General features: G+C 38.3%; 1 protein-coding gene across 9 annotated transcripts in view; it reads right to left on the bottom strand.

Moving 5' to 3' along the window:
- Positions 1-12,471: 12,471 nt before the first annotated feature.
- B3galt1 (beta-1,3-galactosyltransferase 1) overlaps positions 12,472-17,505 on the bottom strand; it is a 529,565-nt gene continuing 524,531 nt past the window's right edge. For all 9 annotated transcript variants that reach the window (XM_063259213.1, XM_063259212.1, XM_063259211.1 and 6 more), the window contains one exon: positions 12,472-17,465. In XM_063259213.1, the coding sequence (XP_063115283.1) occupies positions 16,257-17,237 (981 nt within the window). In that variant the 5' untranslated portion in view covers positions 17,238-17,465 and the 3' untranslated portion in view covers positions 12,472-16,256. The remainder of the gene's footprint in view (positions 17,466-17,505) is intronic.

Genomic DNA, 17,505 nt, shown 5'->3' with positions numbered 1-17,505 from the left:
ATGAGCGTGTTATCTGCCCCTTGTTTTAGAAACTTGATACATTACAGTATGGACAAATCAAAACTATACTACTAGGCATTTTTGTTCATTTGTTATTTTGCCAGTGACCAGAATGTTTCTGGCTCCTAACAAGAGCCAGTGAGCATCTGCTGAACAAATGCATGCATGATTGAATAAATTAACAAAGACAGGTACAATTCTTGTTCTCGTGGATCTAGAGATGCATTGTAAATACACTGGTAAATACTGGCAAATAGTCTAAAGCATGAGCCTCTTAAAAAGATGAAGTGCCTTTGAAGTACACAATAAGCATGTAACTTAGAAAGCGATGGAGGGGAGCATTAGGGAAAGCTTCCAGAAGGAATGTCTTCAAAGCTGAAAACTATACACTGAAAAAGCAAGTCTCAGGTGAACAGGTAGGGAAAGGGACAGGAAGAAAGGAGGCAGAGTTTCAAGGAGAGAGGATAACTTGTGAAAAGGGCGGAGGCAAAAGAAAGAATGTACTTAGTAGGGCTGTGGCAGGGAAGGTTCATGGGGATATGAAAAGAACAGGGCAGCTCTCCAAATGCCAGCGAGTCCTTCTGAAAACATTTGGCCTTCATTCTGCAGTATCCTAATAAAAAGCAACTGGGAAGGAATAGTAGGGGGCTCAGACTTGCGAGTCTTTGAAGGATTACATGTATGATGGGGTTTATGGGAAATACAATGTGAGCCCTCCAGGACTGAGTGAGCGCTCTGCGTCGGGGGGCTAAGTAAGTTAAAAGGGGATGTGCGTGCTGTTGGATATTGAAACTTGTATTAGATTCGTAATTCATCACTTTACTCTCATCACTTTTAAATGATAGGATAGCTTAAAAGAAAACTGGGATGAAAGAAAATTTACTTTTGCGAACTGTTTGAGAGTCTAGAATTTCTCTTGAGATTAATAAAAAAAAGCATTTAATTTATTCAATTTATACTCAGTGGCCACCTTCTTTGTCTGACTCCATTTGGTATTAGACCTACGATATAGACAAGGCTGAGATAGTTTTGCTTCGTGGAGATTATAACCCAGATGGGAAGACAGAATTTAAACAAATAAATGATCAAATAGGCAATTATTAATAAATGTGATAAAGGAAAATAATGAGATACCATGCAAATGAGTGATAATTTCAGATGGAAGAGTCTGGAAAGGTCTCCCTGAAGAGTGATACTTACCCGAGGTTCTGGATGGGCAGCACAAGTTACCAGAATCCATGATGAGGAATCACTGAGAGAGAGCAGACTACATAAGGAGATCAGAGTAGGTTCTCAGGAAGGACAGGGCTGGCCAGGCTCCTGGAAGCAAAAACTTAGGGTGATTAGGATATGAGAAGAATGTGGCAGTATTTTGTTGCTGTAATTATTTTCTGGTTTATAGACACTAAAATAAGCCATATCATAACCCATTAGATTATTCATAGAAGAACAAAGTTACTGATTCAAATGATAGTTATGAATAATTATGGCTGAGGGAACCTGGATCATCATTTCATTAGAATGAACAGAATCGCAGGCAGTCAGAGATTCTAGCGCTCAAAGCTTCTCAGATCACATTTAGGGTTTTTGCTTTATTCGTGGTACTCTGGAAGACTCAATGAAACGTATTAAGCATGGAGGGAGAGTAATATAGTCCAATTTTTGTTTTAAAATGTTAGTTATTTTAAAACAAAATAATGACTTCTGCCTGCTTTGTGGTTGGGAGATTATAAAAGGAGAGTGAGATTATAGAGATGAGCTAGCAAATTACTAATACAGTCTGATGACATTTAAGGGCCTCGTGATGGACTCTTCGGGTGAGATGGAAGTAGCTGTGCAGGCAGCTCCTGGAGTTCCAATCTGAGCACCTGAAATTTGAGAATCCAAATACTGAGATGGGAAAACTGGAAAAAACAAGGGAGAAGACAAATGTCTGCAAAACCCGAGGATGGTAGTCATTGCTTTGAGCCACTTCAAAACAACCGGTCAGTTCTTTAACTACAAAGAGAAAAGATTCAGTAAATCCTTGTGTCACTGGACTGTGAACAATTCCGTGGCTTCAGCCTTATGTTTGATGAACTTGTATATAAAGAGATTAAATGGTATCCTCAAATACACCAAGAAACCCCCCAACCCTCATGACTTATAAATGATTTTCATACTTTCTTATATTCTTGAATAATAAAGAGTAATAAAGAGCTTGCTGTGAATAGCATTTGACTTAGGTCTTGAAGTGTGGGTAGTATGGTGGTGTGAGATACAAAGGTTATTTCAGACCACTGGAGAAGCTACCTTGCATAGAAAAGTTTAAATAAGCCCCTTTCAGTATTAATGTGTAGTTCAACAAAACTAAAAGAGAGATCCTCAACCCTTGTGGGGAAATTGTTGCATGGTTTGGAGATCACCAATCACATCCAGCTGTTTGTTTATGACTGTGGGTGCAGATTGGACATTGTCAGTGACTTAGATTAGGTGACCAAGTAGTCTGTTCACCTGATGCTTACAATCTATTATGCAATGTGTTTTTATTAACTACACAGATTATACAGTATTTTATTTAAGCCTATTTAGAATTTAATATAACATTTTGCTTGTTAAACAAAGTGTCATCACAAAACATCAATTAAACCTACTGGTTCTTGATTGGGTCAATGCATATTGCTTCGTATCTGGAAGAGGCAAATATATATGCCTACATCTGGATTGCTGCATTTCTTCTTTGGTTTCTAGAATTAATCTAACCAATATTCTAATGCATTAGAGTTTTCATAGAAAAACAAAGCCGTTGATTCAAAGGATAAAATTATGAACAATTCCGAATCAGTGACCCTGGACCATTGTTCTGTTAGATTGAAGCATCATTTGTGTATAGTCCAGGGATTAAATATTTTTAAGATATATTCTGAGTTTGAACACCATCACAGAGAAGTTAGAGATTTGAAAAGTGTATGACACAGTCAACTCTTAAGTATATAGCATTTGGTGCTAACATTCTGTCTAGCACCCAGTTGACCTTCAAGGGCTATTTGTTAGTAAATGGCTGAATGAGTGAATATGCCTCTATAGACTTTCATCAGTATCCTGCCATCTACCAAACAGTAATAAAACACAATGACAGGTTTCTCAACTGAAATTGATTTCATAGTTTATCAGAAACAATATGAATTCCATTATTTTGACTTTAAAGCTAGACTTTAAAGTAAAATTGCTTTAGGTAGTAGCTGTGTTGTGGAAAGAAAATGATCCAATAACTTCCTTCTCTTTTTAAATACTTATATTCCAATTATTCTCTAATCCATGCCCTTTAAAGTTCAAATGATCTCACCGCTGGGATCCAGTGTACTGCAAATCTTACAATTGTAATGCAAGGGAATGTAGTATTTCTCGTATGTATATGAAAACCAACTGAGTATGATAATAAAGCAAAGCAAAACAAGCAAGCCAAAAGTGACATATAAGGAAATATGACGTGACAGGTATATTATATTAGAAAAAACTTGGGTTGGTATCCAACTCTGGAGAGCAATTCTTATTTCTCATCTAGGTGCAAGAGATTTTGATGGAAAGTGGATTAAAATCCATAAATGATACTTTTCAGAATGGCAAAAGCAAAAAAATACTGAGCAACAAATTCCCAAAACAGGTGTGCCTCTTCCTCTCTTCCATGTCACCCTGCATTACCGCCATCTGCTCTTTCCTGCTCGCTCCTTGCTCGTCATCTCTTTTTAAAAATTTGATTCTCTTTATTGTTGGCTCTTTTCCACTTTTAATACAGTCACTGTCTCTCTCCTCTGTTAGCCTTGGAAATAAAAAGGGCCTGAAAAGGTGTTGCAAAATGTTTCACGTTTCTTTGAGAAATACTTATTTATGTCTGCACCTGATGGAGGGTATTTCTAGACTGTAATACAGAAGTACAGCGCTCCCTGTGAGGGTTCTGTAACCAGCCTACTTCATTGTGGTTAGAAGTATTCTAGCTTCCGGGAGAACATGGCGGACAGATAACAGCAACTACCAGAGGCTCTCTGAAAGACTTGGCTCAGAAGCCAGGAATGGTGCGGACTAAGGAGACATAAGCAGGTGGAGATATGCTCTGCTGACTCAGGAACGAACTGGGCTGAGAGAAACCAACTTGGAATGCAGTCCTGGTGCTAAAACAGGAACAGAAAAGCCTTGGTGTGGAGGCTGGACCCTGCGCCATTGGAAGCCGCGATTTGGGTTTCCCGCCGCGCGGCAGCTGGCTGCCTCTACAGCGGCTCGGCAAGGAGAGAGATGTGCGGAAGCTCTGAGAACGGCAATCTGCGAATGGAGTCGAAAACAGGACGGGCAGGGAGGCGTGCACTGACTTGTGGTGAGGTGAGTGAGAGAAACTGACACCCTACCACAGTTTGACTCCAGCGGAGGACTTTCTGGGCCCGGGCAGTCCTGCGGGAGCAGGGCGAGGTGGCGACTCCAGCCACACATCCCCCTCTCAGGTGGGATTGGTGAAAAGTGCCTGGCCTGCGTGACACTGCTGGCAGACCCGGTAGGCAGGCCCAACCCAGATCCCAGAGCGTGAAGGTGGCCGGGAGGGGCGACCCTCCACATAGGCTGCCTGGTCCGTAACTCCCTGGTGCGCTGCGGTGGGCGGGAACACCTAACCAGCGCAATTCGATCAGGCTGTGGCTGACAGGGAGAGAAGCTGGGTCTCCTATATAAGCTTGCATATATAAGGAACAGAGAATATGGGAAGAGGCAGCAACAAGAAAGGCTCCTCGGCCCCCAATTCTGAGAAACAGGCAATAGCGGACACCGCACCAATAGACATAAAGCGCCATAGAGAGCCTCATAGACCAATTCAGGAATGAAGTTATCAACGACCTGAAGCTAGAAGTATGCAGAATAGTTAGAGAAATGCTAAGCACCACCCAAGAAAAAACAGATGGTGGAATGGAAGAGCAGAAAAAGAGGGGAGAATTGTTTGATGGAGAAAATAGAGAAAGCATAGAATACATGAAGCAGGTTCAAAGGGACTACCAAGAAACTAAGAAGTCTATCGAAGACTGGCATAACAGCTTGAAAGAAACTAAGGACAGACTATCTGAACTGGAGGGCAGACTTGTAATATGGGAGAATGAAATGAAAAACTTCTTAAAAATAACAAAGAAACAAACAGCAATAATACAAAGACAAGAAGATGATAAGAGGATCCACAACTTAAGGATTAAGAACATAAAAGAAGAAGTAGGGACACAAACAAGTGAACTACAAAAGCTACTCACAGAAATAATCCAGGAGAATTTTCCTAATCTAGCAAAAGGTAAAGATACTCAGATGTATGAGGCATACAAGACCCCAGCTACCTACAACCCAAACAGAGAAACACCCAGGCATATAATAATAAAAATTCCAGAAATTCAATACAAGAACAGAAAATTAAAAGCTGTCAGAGACAAGAAACAGACCACTTACAAGGGAACACCCATCAGAATTACAGCAGATTTCTCTGCACAAACCATCAAATCACGAAGAGCGTGGGGGGGAAATAATTCAAGCTTTGAAAGATAATAATCTCCAGCCAAGATTGAGATATCCTGCACAACTGTCCCTGGAAATTGATGGAAATACAAGGTGCTTCCAGGATAAAGAGGAACTGGGGGAATTTGCAACCACCAATTCAACTCTACAGAGAGTATTGCAGGATATTCTAAAAAAAGAAAAATACAAAGAATCCAGAAATAGTGGCGGGGAGGCCACTACGAATGGAGCAGAGAACAAAATGAAGAAGACAAACTGATAGCTACTGACAGAAAAAGAGCTCAACAGAAATGAGGCAGAGAAGATTGGATGATAGGAACAGCTATTTTGGAGAAAATGACATCTTAATAGGTAATACTGATTTAGTATCATCTTGTTTTGAACTCTCATCTAGCTTTTGTTCTTCTGTCTCCAATGGTCTAAATAGGTTGTATCTTATTGGATTTTATTATGTACGATAGTACAAGCAAAAACTTTTAAAGACAAGGAGATTATACAGAAACCATTGTTCATCTTCTGTTAGTCGATTCTAAATACTCTGTAATGCTGTCATTCTCTTAAATGGTTTTACATTATTTTGATATACTTAATGCTACAGTATACGAAGTTGTACTCAAGGATTTCAAGGAAAGAGACAATATGGTTAACTACTTTTAGGTCAGGATTATCTGGTGGTGAAACACTATTCTGCTTAAATGGTTATGTTTTGATCTGCGCTGTTTCGCTGTTATGCCCTCTTTCATCTCAATCTCCACTCCATTATTTACTTTTTTATTTTTATCCTTTTAATTAAAGGAAAAAAAATAGCAGGATATATTATAGTAACCCACTTTGACTTTCCATTACCTCGATTTAAAGCACTGTATTACTCTCACCATCTGGTTTTTAACTGATGTTCCCCTATTCTGTTTTGCTGGATAGTATCAGGTTCAAAAGTTTAGGCATCAGCTGTGAAGATAATGAGATTCATTATAACGCCCATTCTCGTTGACTTTTATCTACTTTTGAAGACCTACATTGTCTCCAATGTTTTGGTTTTGTCGGTTTTATTCTTTACTGTTTTGTTCAATTGTATTATAACTAATGATATAGGCAATTCTATTAGAGATAGCGGGAGGCATTATGGTAACCATTGTCGATCACCTTGTATTATGTTTTTACATTATCTATTATGTCCACCCTTTTGACTTGACCGATTCTGTTCTGTTATGTCACATTTGGTTTTACTCTCTTCCAAAAAAGCAATAAGAACCGTGGGAGCAATGAAACCCAAAATGTGTAATAGTCATTGTACAAAAGAGAGGAAAGGAAAGTGCTCTAAACTATATAACTGCATGTATATTTAAGTGTATAAGATAGAAAATGATATCACAGAGTTTTATTGGATCATTGAAAAGAACTGTTTGCAGTATCATTGTTGGAATGTCCACTTTACAAGCTTTAATTTTGTGACTTGAACAATTATTTCTAAGATGACAATATGTAATCCATTAACTAGTGATTTCCTACTATTCATTTTTTTTCTGTAAATCTGTATAACTTGTACCCTTTCTCTGCTTTTTTGTTTTTCTTTTCTCCTTAAATAAAATTAAAAAAAAAAGAAGTATTCTATGCTAAGAGCTCTAAGTAAAAATCAGGTTCTCTGTGTTTTGTCATTCAGGATGAAATAATCCCGATGGGTGTTTTGGCTCTTGCCTGGGTTCTGACCCTGTCGTCTCAGCTATTCTCATATTCTTTGGGTTACGTGTCTGGACTCCAGATCTTTTGTTTCTTTATGCTGACTTTACAGACTTGTCTGTTACCCCAAGCACAAACTGCCCAGTTGAGCTCAGACATATTTCTGATTCTGACCTTTAAAGCCAGGGTTTCCCCCTCCATTGTTTCCAGAATTGCAAATAGAATTGGATAAAAATCTTTGGAGTGTAGTCAAGAAACCCGAGATTTTTATCTTGCAATTATTGGTTTTTTACATTGGAAGGCAGCTAACTTTCTGGGACTTGACCTGCTGAATTCCTCAGCCCCCAGATGATGAAAATAATAAAATGCTGGATTTGTTGTTTTGGGTTGGGACCACTTAATTTTTGCTTTGCTTGTTTATGCCCAGAAACAAGCTTCCTTTCCTGCACCCTAATCATTGTTTCACCCAAGTAATCAGATTAAATGGTCTTTTTTTTTTTTTTTTTTTTTTTTTTTTTTTTTTTGGTACTGGGGATTGAATTCTCGACCTTGTGCTTGCCAGGCAGGCAGTTATGCCACTGAGCTAAATCCCTGGCTCCCAAATGGTCATGTTCTATGACAATGATCTGATCACTTTATGTGGCATATGTAGGAGTGACTGTGAGGTATAATCAAAATATATGAAGCATGTTTAAAAATTACACTGAAAGACACATTACTATCAGGCTACTTCAAAGCATCCCCCGCTCACTTTGAACACATCATTCATTGTTCTAGCTTGTCATTCCTGCTGCCTTCTGAAGCAGTGCTGAAATCCTCTTTCGTGTCTTTACAGGAATGATTAAAAATATGGCAAATACTGTTGCCGAGTGTCATTCAATAGAAAATCAGGCTTAGTAAAAACTTTACGGAGTAGCCTCATCCACCTTATTCACCATGCAATTTCTGACTTCTCCAAAGTCAAAATGGCCATGAAAAGTAAATTGACTCAGGCCATCAAGATGGCTGCAACAGGGCAGCTAAAGCTGCTCATCAAAGAGCCTTTCTAGACTGCTTCAGAAGGTGACAAGAGTGATGAGATAAGCATGTCCATAATGAGGATAATATTTTGAAGGGAGTTAATGGCAACCCGTCTTTTCACTGTATCCTTCTATTGTACCTTGCAAGTGTTGACAGACTGCATATGCATACTTGTGTGCTTTTTCTATACTTCCTGCTCCCTTTTGTCTCTGTGGTCTAGGACCAAAAGCCCTGTGCCCTGGTCTTGCGTGCCTCTCCTTGCTATCTCCTCTACAGTACACAGTGCGCCATTCTTTGGTTTTAGTGTTTGGTTGTTGGTAGGCAGATGAAGCCGTCAGGCCTGACTTTGACTCGCTTCCAGGTGATGAACTCTAACTTGTGTGCAACATAGAATCAATCTTGCATTGGGTTATTGGGCACTGGATCAACAAAATTGTAGTATAATATTTTGCTTTCTGTTGATTTTGTTCTTTGAATGTGTTACTTTCTTTTAGGACTTCAGTCTTGTCCTACAAGGTCTTGGAGAAATCTATGTACAAGAAATTTAAACAAACAAAAAACCAAATTTCTAACCTAAAACTATACTGGAGATTCAAGCTTTAGATTACTTCTTAATTCTTTCTTACAGGTTTTTGGGAATAAAGAGGAAATGTATGCAAAGGCCTTTGGCGTGATCCCAAATAGATGCTTCACAAATACTGGAATCCTCAACTAGAATCTAGCCTTGAATACTAGAGCCTTGTTACTCCAAGGCCTGTCCACATACCAGCAGCATCAGTGTCATCTGGATGGAAAAATCAGAACTTCAGGTTGTACCCCAGAACTCAGTGTTTTAACAAAACTCTCAGCTAATTACAAGGCACATGGCAACCTGGCAAGTGTGCTGCAGATTGTGTAAGTCCCTCATCTTGTCTCCCTCCTCAGTATCATATTTTTTTCTTTTATACTGAGCTACTTATGGCTTGACCTCCCTGTAGGATAGAGGGACATCTTGTGAATAGCATACTTTCTAAGTTAACTCCGATCCTCTGTCAATGACATTTTCTGGGAATCATGTAGCTGTAACGTTGTCTATTCCTAATGGAAATGTGAATTAGCATATTCAAAGAAACCAAAAGACACATGAGCAGTGCAAAAGAACTCACCTAAGGGTGGTTTGACACAGGTGTGTTGACAAATTCAGAGTACAGGCAGTGCTTGCCATTTTCATGACCTACCTGGTGATGGATGCCTCTCTGGAGGATTCTTGGCTTCCAACAGGAAACAAATAGAATTGAACTTATAGGTTGTTATCTCTGCCAAAATGTATATGTGAGTTGTAAAGGACAGAAGCTTCATTATAGTTCCTAATACGCTAGGCCAAACTGAGAGAGTGGGATTATAAATTTTTGACTTATACCTTATTATTACTCACTAGACACTGATAGTTTATTTTCCATTCTGTTCCTTTCCAATATTTCTTTTTTGACACAGAAGTGTTACAATACATTATCTGTGGAATATTTTCCTTTTCATTAAACTTTATATATGATGAGTGCTGTGTAACATATAAATCTCATGTAAAGTAGAAGTTTGGAAAGAGATTAGTAATTGCAAGAGGCTGGAGTCAGGGGCTGATTATGAAGAAGTATGAAAAAATTTGGGGTGTGGTAGAACTCTATATCTTGATCATGGTGGTGGTTACTCATATGTATACATTTGTCAAAACCCAGAACTGTACATTTTAAATAGATAAATTTTGAAGTGTGTAAATGATAACTCAAGTTTTAAAATAGCAGTAAAAGTTTCAGTCTGAAAAACCAAATTAAAACAGTGACAGTGAGTTCCATGGAAATTGGGGTTGGGCAATATAGTGGGGGTGGAGTATGTTTCTTATTTTTGAAAGGCAACATATTGAATTGGTTAAAAACATGGACTTTAGAGCCAGAAGATGTGAATTTATTCTATAAATTACTAAATTCTTTGTACCCTCTTTGCTAATCTATCATTGGGGGCTATTATTAGGATTAAACAACACAGAGGACTGTATTGAAGATTTAAGCCTGTGTGCAGGAGAAATTCTTTAGTGTTTTTCCCCTCATCTCCTGCTTGCTGAGGTCATCCTTGCCTTTGTTGAAAAATAGTCTTCTTCACACCACCTCTTCCTGTACATAACTCTGCCCAGCCTGCTCTATCAGGCAGCCACTGCTGAGTAAATGCTCTGGAATAAACCTCACGGAGAGAATAAATCACCTCTTATGGTATGCTCCCTCCAGGTGAGGACTGAGGTCATTGCAGGAGGCATAACAAATAGTCAACATAATGTACCAAACTAATAGATCCTATAAGAAAAACTAAATGGAAAATTTTTCTTGAGCACTGGGCAACTTCAGCTGAAGAGACAGTAGAGCGCGTGTTATTACAGATATGGTTGAATCAATAATACTTTTTCATTCATTTCTTTTTCATTTCACAGAAATGCCCATTTTAACCAGCAAAGAGGTACGGAGATATTATCAAAGGCAATTTTTCATGCTTACATGGATTATATTCCGGGACACATTACTTTTCTAAATAGTCCTTTTTCTGTTATTTTTTTTTCCTCTTAGAAATGTATTCAATTCTCTTCCAGTAGTGTGAATTCATCTGGAAATCTATGACGATCAATTAAGTAAATGAGAAAATAGAATGCTTGTAATTATGATAATCAAGCTATATGAAACCCACCCTCTTAGGTCTGATACCCATCCATCTTTAAGCAATATATTAATTAAACCATGGGTAATTGTTACAATTAGATTCAAGCTTTTGCAATTTTTAAAAATCACCCTGAGAGGGAAAAGGGAAATATTTTAAAATATATGCAGCTGCTTGTTTTTCATGTAATTCATTATCAGGACAGCATTGTCATTTCCCTAGCTGCAAGAAGAGATGATTCCAGCAAGCTTTATTGATGAGAATTCTCACTCAGAGTTGGAAAATTTCTAGATGTTAACACCTTTTTCAGATGTTTCCCCATTTCTCTAGATTGTAATATAAAATATATATATATATCATAATAAACAATTGAAGTTTTGCAGGCCAAGAGACAAAATTTTTGATATATGAAAGTACATAAATAATGATAGAGAAATATAATTTCTATGGTTTTTATATTGATGGAATTTAAAATATAATGCAAGAGTAATTGAGTACATTTTTTCTTGTAATATATAGCTACTAAAAAGAAGAATGGAATTATTATTGGTCTAATAGTTCACTCAGTAGAAGTTCAGTGTTAGGGTCCACTCTGTATTTATGATAAAACTGTCCTTGGCTAGTGGGCAGCAGGTGGCTGTAGTTCACATTCTAGTTTCGCAGTCTCTGCTCTAGCTGAGTCTCAACGTCAGCTTTTATGGAAATCACTTACAGCATTTGTTTAAACAATGCCGAGCTACACCCTCCCTCCAGATTGTGTTGGGGTCTAATAATTTGTATTTTTAACAAGTTCCTGGGTAAAGGTGATGTCATCGGTTCCGGAAACAGACTCTTAGACCATTGCTCTTGATGTCAGTCTTTTAAATAGAATAGTGATATGTATGTTTTGTGATTTTACTGTTCACTCACGTATTTCAGCTCACCTGATAGACTTTACCTTCTGAACTCCAAAGTAGAGAAGGAGTAATTCCAAAGTTAAATTTCCATTAACAAATGAAGAACTGCTTAGCTAGATCGACAGGTAATAAGTCCCCTTTTTGTCTCTGAAGTGTGTTTAGTGTCTTGCTTACAGTTAGGCGTTTGCAGCTAGCATCTACTGGTATGGGATAAAGAAGCCCTAAACTACTCTTTCCCAATTCATTTAAAACTTATATGTAATATTTCAAATTCACCCACATGTGTGGGTGAAACACAGGAATGACATTTTTGCCTTCGATTTAACATGCCCTAATTCACCAATCATATTATTAACATGATGTCTCCCTGGGGTTAGAATTTGTTAGCGAGTTTCTCCTATGCAATTTAATGCAGAGGCTAGTTAAAACACTTCCTTCGGGCAGAGAAAGGCCAAATGAATAACCAGTTTCCTAATTCCAGAAGAAACCCATCGTCTGCTTACTGGACTAAACAGTCTCCATGTTGACAGTAGAGTTGTTCTGGATTCTTGGGAATAAACTCTGAAAGGTTTGATCCACTACTTACGATGAAGTCATAGAGAAGATTCTGATAATTGTCCGGCATTGACTAATTTTAATAGTCCCATCTCCCCAAAGAGATTCATTAAAAAAAACCCAGCACAATCAATTATGTTCGTCTGTTTATTTGTCCCAGTGGTTTAAAAAATCAGCTTTATGGAACCATAATCTTCATCATGACAGATGGGCCTGTACATTTTTATCGTGCTTTCAATCAACAGTTTACATTTCAAGAGGAAAGTGAAGAAACTGAATGTAATCAGCATCTATTTGTCATTTTTAGTTTTAAACATTGATACAAAAAATAGTATTCTGATTAGCAGCTTGATTGGCAACCCAAGTAACCCTAAGTGGTACTACAAACCCGGAGAGTGCACTTTTACAGACAATTACTTTTGGCAAAACGGTATGTACAACTTTGAACAAATAAATACATAAATACAATCATTCATATATAATGATATTACTAAATGTCAATGATCAACAAGCGTTTCTAGTAAATTACATCTTTCATTCACAAGTCACTTTGTTGCTTATAAAAACTATCTTCAGCTTTACAGAAGAAATGACATAATCAATTCCCCCAGTGAACCCACATATAGGAAAAGTAGAAAACGAATCCCAGACACTGTACATAAATATCCACTATCTTTTGGCAGAAGAAATTTGATTGAAAAATTCCTTCTTCAGTTTCTCTGTAAAGTTTGTTTCCCCCATATAACCTAAGGGGCTTGTTCTTCTGAATTTAGTTCAAATTGAAAATCGTCTTCATTTTGATTCTTGTTATTTAAAAGTACCCTATGGTATATTGAAACTGTTCCAATATAAGAAGACACAAAGCCACATCTACTGGCCACCAGAGATAAAATTATTTTTTTTCTTACTAAAAATAAATTTAAAATGAAACATTAAGAATACAAAACACTGATCATTAATTGGCATTGTTATCCAATGCATAATGAACACAACTGGGGGAGAAGTCACAGAGTTTCTGTGAAAATCATCTGAATGATCCTGTAGAGCACTGAGTTTTAATTTTTATTCTTATCTTTTTGCAGTGTTGGGGATGGATCCCAGGGCCTTGCACATGCTAGACAAGCACTCTACCACTGAGCTACATTCCCAGCTCCAGAATACTGCCATTTATAATGAAACATTATTTTATGTCAAAGATGATAATAATGGCTTAACGAATAATTGCATCAATAATTTGGTCAGCTGCATGATATAAAATTAACAAAAGTAGCAAGTTAAAACATTTACTTGATCACTTAAACAGTCGTTTGAACATTCATAAAATAAAGAGTAAACATGCTTAAGGCTATTGAAATAGTGGACAGATGACCTTGCCTTACCAAGTTCCATGCAGAAGAAAATATTACACAGCAAGCAAATTCTAACTGTACATACAACTGGGGAGAAGGAAAAAACAACTTTAAAATATATACACTGGCCTTCCATGAATATTTACATATTTGTCACATGGGCACGGCTTAGCATAAAAAAAGTTAAGAAAAAGTTTTTTAAGACACGAATTTCTGATTTTTGCTCCGTTTCAGTGTCAGGGGTCTATTCAGACTCCGTTTTGACACGTACAAAACAATTCATGGATGTACATACATGATGTTTACAGTGTGCAGTTCCTTGACAATACAAGGGGCTTGACTGAGCACAGAGTAGATGCAAGGCAGTAGTATGAGACAGAGACTTGATTCAGCTGCCCGGGGGGGGGAGGTAAACCATTTATGCAGTTGTGAGTCTTTCCGGCAACTGGAACTCACAGCAGTTGAAAAGTTACAGGGTGGGGTTGGGGTGTGGCTTTGCCTTATGCTGTGCCATCTCTCCCCTGGCTACCTAACAGTGCTTTGTCGTCAAAATCATCAGTCCTGCTGACCACAAGATGAAGATGTATTAAGGGACGGGAAGTCTTGTCTCACATTGGCTACTTTGGACTAGGAATGAGACATCCAGTATTTTCAAGAAATAGGCCACAACATCCATTTGTCTACCTTTTTGGTATCAGCTTCTGTGGAGGCTTCCAAAGCTTACGTTAAAAAGCAGTAACTAAGTGTACTTTTTCAGCTGTGCAGATTTCACTGAATGGGAACTAGGAATTTTTTAAAGCATGGTGGGTATGCAGTGTGCTAATGTTCTGAGTGCCTAGACTTCTTCTGATAGAGATGGACTCACTCTACCTGTCCTCAAAGTTCTTAAAGAGGATTCAGGTCAAATGGTCCCTGAGATATCAGTCATCTTCAATGCATTTTACTAAGTTCTTCCCCAAAGAAAGGCAGCTGACTTCTTTCAGCACCTTGGAATATCAAGGCAACACACAGAAGTAATAACTTACTCACTGAGCACAGAAAAAATGACAGAGAAATGGAAGTTCCCCAAACAACTAACTTATACCCAAGGAGAAGTCAGTATCTTGGTAGAATTAGGTATACTGATAGTTCATAGTTGAGCTTTATTTTGGTATATTTTACGTTAAGAGGATTTCATTACTACTCATGACCATCAATGTAATTATCATAATCATTTTAGCATTTAGCATAATGCATGATGCATTGCCTTATGTAGCACCTTATATATTAAGGATCTCAAAATACTTAGCAAATGCGATTTGCTCTCACAGCACTTGTGAGGTAGGTGTTTTTGGTTTTTTTTACAGCCACTTTACAAATGAGCATATTGAAATACATTAGGTTTGAGTGGCCTGCTCACATGGTCCGATAAGTTTGGTGGCCTCAGTAGGATCTGATTCCAAGCTTCCTCACCCTTCCTTCCCAGGAACTTGAGTGACAGTCACCCCAAATCTCTCCAACAGCTATGCTCCTGAAGGTGCTTGGGTGTTTCAGAGGCTAAACAATATTCCATCTATCAATAGGAGGACCAAACCTTTCAGAAAATATTGATACCCATTAACAATTTTCTCACATGCTTTGCAAATGTGTGAGAGGGACACATTATACTATTGCTAAGCTTATGTTAATTATAATATATGTATATATAACTTTTTATTCTCTTGAATGACTTATTTTCTGGCCTTCTGTCAACTTGTCTATCTATGGAGACATGTGCCTGCCTGATCCAGAAATGGTGAAATGCACATAAAAACATTATGTGAAAGGAAGCAGGTAAGATTATTACATTTGGCAAAATCTCCTTGGAGGCACCATGTAGTGTAATGTTTGTTTTGAAAGAGCAAAGAAAAAATTTTGTTTACCGTAAGTAGCATTTTATATACACTCCACCTACTGACCAGGTTTAATCCTTGGATGAGCAAGCAGAGTTGTCTTTCAAATGCACAGAATATTTGATTCTCAAGTTGAAATTCCCATCTAGTTCTCTGCAGCCTCCCTGCCAGTACTAAGTTCAATTCTCATTGGAACTATAAGTACTATACAGATTACATGGCAATATATGTAAAAATTGAGCATAGCAATAGCACATACAGTATTAATAATCACATCCAGTGTGTCTTTCTGACTGTGCATCATTTCTGAATTGTTTCTGAAAAAGTTGTTTGCTTATTTATTTTTGTAGAGATGATATGAAGACATTACTGTGAGTTTCAGTTTCCCAGAACCAGATTTTTATCTCAGATGCACAGTGCATAAGTCCTAGGAGTTTTCTGGAAGTCCCTTTTTGAGATAAATGGCAATGTCTTAGGAGCTGAGAATGAAATCTGGCCCTTCTAAATCACTGTTGTTTCTATGACCACAGCCTGGCTTTTGTAAACTGATAATCCAAGAAAGAAACTAGGAGAAGAAAGCAAAAGTTTTACAAAACCCCTTCCTTAGTTCATTACCCCTGGTGACGCCTGTAAAATACCAACGCCTTAGGCCCCATTTCTTAAAAAAGAAAAGAAACATATTTACATTGGTAAAAATTCTAACATCTGAGATGCTTCTTGCTGGACATGTCGTTCCAGATCCTGTGCATTTCTTCTGGAGAGATCTGGTGCACAGTGATAACGCGGCGATACCTACACAAACTGTAGGCCATTTTCCAGTGATTGAAGCCACTGTTCTGGAAAGGATGGATGCCTAGCTTTCGAAGACACAATCCCACATACACATCCTCTAGGTGAAGCAGCCTTGTATGGAGTGAGGTCTTATAAATGAGCTCAGCCACATCTGCTGAGAAGATGTAACCAGTCCCTGAACAGAAGGGTGGGTAGTTGCTGTCGGGGTACAAATCCCTGGGCATGTACCACTTACTGCGAACATCCCGGATTGGCCCCCCATTGATGACATAGCCTGTAAAATACCTTCTTCTTGGCTTGGTGGAGGGTTTCAGGAGTTTATAAATAAGGTTGTCCATGTTTACAAAAATGTCACTGTCTGTTTTCATGACATACTTGGCTTTTGAACAAAAAGTGGCAACCCATCTCATTCCCATTAATGTTTTGAGGGTGAGGTTGTGGTAGGAGTCAATGAAGTCCTCCACAATGATGTCATGGAAGATCTGGCTCTCCTGCTCAACCATCTGATTGAGAACAGGATCTGCGTTTTTGCCCAGGAGGAAGAGGGTGGCTATCTTGATCCCTTTAAAATTGTTCTCATCCCCCCATGTCTCCCGGATAGCCTGGCGGGCATCGAATTCCTTGTGGGTGGTGCTGATGAGGATTACAAGGAAAGGAATGTTTTTCTCACATTTGTTGGGCTCATTTATAAGAAATTCAAACGAATGTGGGTTGATAGGTCGAGTTCTTATGTTGCCAAAGGTGAAGTTTTTCCTAGCAACTGTTAGGTGACTGAATGGCTTGGAGCCAGTGTATGAAGAAGTGGGACGAGTTATACTCAGATACCAGAGAGCACTGGCCCAGCACACAACTGTCAACACATACAGGCAGGAGACCTTTGAAGCCATTGTCTTGAGAGCAGGTCTACTCCAGATATTGAAGAATATGCCTTCTTGGCACTAGTTTCTTTTCATTTTGCAAAAGCGGCATATTACTAATCAATCTTAATGTTGTACAGAGAAGTCTGAGCTGAGACTGTCCACGGGCCTTAGTGGCAGTTTGGCATCTCTGCATTCGCTCTAGTTTCTTCCGTTCCTGACAGAAGGCTCCATGCCTCATAAATCTTCCTCTTAACTCTGCAAAATCAATAAAGTACAATTTTTGTTCAGATTTATT

This window comes from Cavia porcellus, unplaced genomic scaffold (assembly GCF_034190915.1).
Source record: "Cavia porcellus strain 051 isolate PalLab524CR breed Dunkin Hartley unplaced genomic scaffold, mCavPor4.1 scaffold_12, whole genome shotgun sequence".
Lineage (NCBI taxonomy): Eukaryota > Metazoa > Chordata > Mammalia > Rodentia > Caviidae > Cavia > Cavia porcellus.
Note: the sequence above shows the minus strand (reverse complement) of the source record. Positions and strands in the feature narration are given on the sequence as shown.